The sequence below is a fragment of the Haliotis rubra genome, unplaced genomic scaffold (genome assembly GCF_003918875.1).
Source record: "Haliotis rubra isolate DU_JTF1 unplaced genomic scaffold, ASM391887v1 Scf5, whole genome shotgun sequence".
Lineage (NCBI taxonomy): Eukaryota > Metazoa > Mollusca > Gastropoda > Lepetellida > Haliotidae > Haliotis > Haliotis rubra.
This window is the reverse complement of record NW_025767190.1, coordinates 2,620,809-2,626,808: the sequence shown is the minus strand read 5'-3', so window position 1 is coordinate 2,626,808 and position 6,000 is coordinate 2,620,809. Positions and strand designations below refer to the sequence as shown.

At 37.9% G+C, this 6,000-nt stretch overlaps 1 protein-coding gene across 1 annotated transcript in view; it reads left to right on the top strand.

Annotated features, from left to right (window-relative positions):
- Positions 1-947: 947 nt before the first annotated feature.
- The window catches only part of LOC124291682, a 43,302-nt gene continuing 38,249 nt past the window's right edge, over positions 948-6,000 (top strand). Inside the window, 3 exon segments of the mRNA XM_046728732.1 lie at positions 948-1,002; positions 1,104-1,156; positions 1,884-1,977. Coding sequence (XP_046584688.1) covers positions 961-1,002; positions 1,104-1,156; positions 1,884-1,977 — 189 coding nt within the window. The 5' untranslated portion in view covers positions 948-960.

Below are 6,000 nucleotides of genomic sequence, written 5' to 3'. Positions count from 1 at the left end.
TCATTTGTGTATGTATAAAATGTTACAACTCGTTCATATATCACGAGACAGAGTTTCTGTTTCGCCATTGTAGATGACGGATATATATTCTTATCATCCAAATCTGTGTTCCACAGGAGATATCGCTTGTGTGAGATCAAACGATATCTCCTAGGAGATATCGTTTTGACAGTAGATTTTGTACAATGCCCTGACAATGCTATGACGTCATGTACTTGATGACGTCACAATGCTATGACATCGCTGCACTGCAAGTCTAATGGCAGTACTGTGTTCAGATATGTACATTTTACATTGAAAATTAATGAAGAGGGATTTTGGATGATAAATAGAATCTCACCCTCGTATCTTCTGATATCAAATATATCAACACTCGTTGATAAAAGTTAAAATATCCTCGGCAAGCCTTGGATATTTGTAACTTTATCAACTCGTGTTGATATAATTGATATCAGAAGACACTTGGGTGAGATTCTCTATTTGCAAAATCTTTAGGGGGGTGGGGTGACGCATCCTAACAATTTAAAACCCTTTCGTGCGCCATGTCAGTTTAAAATAAACGTTATGGCGTATAATAATCAGACATTACAGCATGACCCTAAAGATAAGAATAAATATGTTCACTCATAATATTTCACTAATTACAGTGTCTTGACCAAAACTAGAAACTGGGATCAGGTGGAGATACCGCAGCTGTTTAAATGAATCACGGACCAAGATATAGTCCGGTTATTATTTAATTTGTTGTGGCCTCGCTTTCATGTGACCTGAAATAACAAGAACGTCTTGTTACTTTGTCATGTTCCCCAACAACAGGGAGAACTGACGGGATAGATCCACGTACACAAAGATGACACATTTTGGAATCTGAGCTCAACCATGCGTGTATGTGTGTGTTCATGTCTATTTTTAGCCACATACTTATCGTCTTACGCATGCGCGAATAATGTAAACACCAACATGGCGGCTGCCGAGGACGGAGCCTACTATGGAACATGGAGGGTATTAATTCTTAATTACATGTTCACCGTTAGTTGTGATTTCATGAGGTATGTGATTCTTTTACTGAATAGTATGTTTCATCTATTTGTTTTATTTTTCAGATTGTGGAATGCGTGTCTTTAACGGGAACAGTGGAAACCACAGGAATCGAAGGGTGGGTTTTGTTCTTCATTCAATCTCATGTCTGATTGATATAATTTCTGGGGAGTTTGACAGTTTCCAATATTTTCCGTGTCTGTCTTTCGAAATCACATAATTTGACGAAAAGGGTTGGCCAAGCACCACGATGCACTTTCAAATATATTTATTTTTGATAAAGGTGAGGGTCTTAACTTGGCCTAGACTAGTGCACGAGTTCATTTCCTTGTTTCGTAGTCCAGTAGGTATGTTAACATTTACGTAGGCGATACAGGTAGACAGCTGAATATTTCATTTGTGAAGTTGGCTGTTTCTTGATTTGTTCGTCGCAGGGCATGAGATTCTTTCCTGATCCGATTATAAATTAAAATATGATTCACTCATGGCCCTTGGTGTCTGATGTGACCCGTGAAGATCCGGGGTAGAATACGTCTTCAGCAACCCATGTGCTTGCCATAAAAAGGCGACTATCTTGTCGTAAGAGGCGACTAACGGGATCGGGTGGTCAGACTCGCTGACTTGGTTGACACATGTCATCGGTTCCCAATTGCGCAGATCGATGCTCATGCTGTTGATCACTGGATTGTCTGGTCCAGACTCGATTATTTACAGACCGCCGCCATATAGCTGGAATATTGCTGAGTGCGGCGTAAAACTAAACTCACTCACTCACTCACTGATGTGGTGTCTGAAGACTGGATACAGTCTAGTTTTATTTGAGACATTATCTTGTGGCATTACAGGACAGAATTCCAGCTGGATGAAAGTGGGGATGTTTCGTGGAAGGTGTCTGAGGATGCAGAACCCATGCCTTTCTTTAACTGTGAAACATATGAGGTATAGTAGCCCAAGTGAATACATGTCTGGTATTTTGAATATTATGAGCATTATAAACCATTATACTAATTGTTATACGATATGATAACTTTACAATTATAACATAGAGATGAATGTCTAGTTCAAGAATTGTTCTATAAGTACATGTAATACCATGATATCCATGCTGGCTGTTTAACACTGAATCTTTTCCAAGTATGATCACAATCATGCACTTACACGGGGCAATTAACACCAAGCAAAGCTGCTAATGTAGCTGGACTCAACAGACAAAAGATGATAAGTGACATGTCAGCTGGCAATGACAGAATTAGCAAGGTGATAGAGTATGACTGAGGCCGTTCTTCTGTGCCGCAGTGTGTGAAAGAATATGCTTTTTACAGTAATTCTTCTTTGTCTTCACTCAGCATGCCATGGTGCAAATTCCTTGCATCAACCAACTTTATTTCTGTATATTCATGTACTGATAAGCAGAGTAAATATTTTTAAACCCAAACTGGCATCTAGATGTTGTGCAAAGTAGCCAATGTTATAAGAGACAAATAGAATGATTTGGGTGGTCTGATGTACAATGAGGAGGTTCATTGTAAATGACCTGGGTCATGGCATTCTACTTATGAAACCAATGGTTATTTGAGTCAACATTGTTGATTAGTGAATACCACAGAATTGCTTGTAATGTATTCATTTTGATGTAAACATTTGATATCTTCATGGAATATTTCATGTCTAACTCTTCATGTCATGTCCTAACATCCGTCTAAACTGAGAATTGTGTTGTTCAGCATGATATCATGTATGTCATGTCCTAACATCTGTCTAAACTGAGAAATGTGATGTTCAGCATGATATCATGTATGTCATGTCCTAATATCTGTTTAAACTGAGAAATGTGATGTTCAGCATGATATCATGTATGTCATGTCCTAACATCCGTTTAAACTGAGAAATGTGATGTTCAGCATGATATCATGTATGTCATGTCCTAACATCCGTCTAAACTGAGAAATGTGATGTTCAGCATGATATCATGTATGTCATGTCCTAACATCCGTCTAAACTGAGAAATGTGATGTTCAGCATCATATCATGTATGTCATGTCCTAACATCCGTCTAAACTGAGAAATGTGATGTTCAGCATGATATCATGTATGTCATGTCCTAACATCCGTCTAAATCCTGAGAAATGTGATGTTCAGCATGATATCATTTATGTCATGTCCTAACATCCGCCTAAACTGAGAAATGTGATGTTCAGCATGATATCATGTATGTCATGTCCTAACATCCGCCTAAACTGAGAAATGTGATGTTCAGCATGATATCATTTATGTCATGTCCTAACATCTGTTTAAACTGGAGAGAAATGTGATGTTCAGCATGAAATCATGTATGTCATGTCCTAACATCCGCCTAAACTGAGAAATGTGATGTTCAGCATGAAATCATGTATGTCATGTCCTAACATCCGTCTAAACTGAGAAATGTGATGTTCAGCATGATATCATGTATGTCATGTCCTAACATCTGTCTAAACTGAGAAATGTGATGTTCAGCATGATATCATGTATGTCATGTCCTAACATCCGCCTAAACTGAGAAATGTGATGTTCAGCATGAAATCATGTATGTCATGTCCTAACATCCGTCTAAACTGAGAAATGTGATGTTCAGCATGAAATCATGTATGTCATGTCCTAACATCCGTCTAAACTGAGAAATGTGATGTTCAGCATGATATCATGTATGTCATGTCCTAACATCTGTCTAAACTGAGAAATGTGATGTTCAGCATGATATCATGTATGTCATGTCCTAACATCCGTCTAAACTGAGAAATGTGATGTTCAGCATGAAATCATGTATGTCATGTCCTAACATCCGTCTAAACTGAGAAATGTGATGTTCAGCATGAAATCATGTATGTCATGTCCTAACATCCGTCTAAACTGAGAAATGTGATGTTCAGCATGATATCATGTATGTCATGTCCTAACATCCGTCTAAACTGAGAAATGTGATGTTCAGCATGATATCATGTATGTCATGTCCTAACATCCGTCTAAACTGAGAAATGTGATGTTCAGCATGATATCATGTATGTCATGTCCTAACATCCGTCTAAACTGAGAAATGTGATGTTCAGCATGATATCATGTATGTCATGTCCTAACATCCGTCTAAACTGAGAAATGTGATGTTCAGCATGATATCATTTATGTCATGTCCTAACATCTGTTTAAACTGAGAAATGTGATGTTCAGCATGAAATCATGTATGTCATGTCCTAACATCCGTCTAAACTGAGAAATGTGATGTTCAGCATGAAATCATGTATGTCATGTCCTAACATCCGTCTAAACTGAGAAATGTGATGTTCAGCATGATATCATGTATGTCATGTCCTAACATCCGCCTAAACTGAGAAATGTGATGTTCAGCATGATATCATGTATGTCATGTCCTAACATCCGCCTAAACTGAGAAATGTGATGTTCAGCATCATATCATGTATGTCATGTCCTAACATCCGCCTAAACTGAGAAATGTGATGTTCAGCATGATATCATGTATGTCATGTCCTAACATCCGCCTAAACTGAGAAATGTGATGTTCAGCATGATATCATTTATGTCATGTCCTAACATCCGTCTAAACTGAGAAATGTGATGTTCAGCATGAAATCATGTATGTCATGTCCTAACATCCGTCTAAACTGAGAAATGTGATGTTCAGCATGATATCATGTATGTCATGTCCTAACATCCGTCTAAACTGAGAAATGTGATGTTCAGCATGACATCATGTATGTCATGTCCTAACATCCGTCTAAACTGAGAAATGTGATGTTCAGCATGATATCATTTATGTCATGTCCTAACATCTGTTTAAACTGAGAAATGTGATGTTCAGCATGAAATCATGTATGTCATGTCCTAACATCCGTCTAAACTGAGAAATGTGATGTTCAGCATGAAATCATGTATGTCATGTCCTAACATCCGTCTAAACTGAGAAATGTGATGTTCAGCATGATATCATGTATGTCATGTCCTAACATCCGTCTAAACTGAGAAATGTGATGTTCAGCATGATATCATGTATGTCATGTCCTAACATCCGTCTAAACTGAGAAATGTGATGTTCAGCATGATATCATGTATGTCATGTCCTAACATCCGTCTAAACTGAGAAATGTGATGTTCAGCATGATATCATTTATGTCATGTCCTAACATCTGTTTAAACTGAGAAATGTGATGTTCAGCATGAAATCATGTATGTCATGTCCTAACATCCGTCTAAACTGAGAAATGTGATGTTCAGCATGAAATCATGTATGTCATGTCCTAACATCCGTCTAAACTGAGAAATGTGATGTTCAGCATGATATCATGTATGTCATGTGTCCTAACATCCGCCTAAACTGAGAAATGTGATGTTCAGCATGATATCATGTATGTCATGTCCTAACATCCGCCTAAACTGAGAAATGTGATGTTCAGCATCATATCATGTATGTCATGTCCTAACATCCGCCTAAACCGAGAAATGTGATGTTCAGCATGATATCATGTATGTCATGTCCTAACATCCGCCTAAACTGAGAAATGTGATGTTCAGCATGATATCATTTATGTCATGTCCTAACATCCGCCTAAACTGAGAAATGTGATGTTCAGCATGAAATCATGTATGTCATGTCCTAACATCCGCCTAAACTGAGAAATGTGATGTTCAGCATGATATCATGTATGTCATGTCCTAACATCCGCCTAAACTGAGAAATGTGATGTTCAGCATGACATCATGTATGTCATGTCCTAACATCCGTCTAAACTGAGAAATGTGATGTTCAGCATGATATCATTTATGTCATGTCCTAACATCTGTTTAAACTGAGAAATGTGATGTTCAGCATGAAATCATGTATGTCATGTCCTAACATCCGTCTAAACTGAGAAATGTGATGTTCAGCATGATATCATGTATGTCATGTCCTAACATCCGTCTAAACTGAGA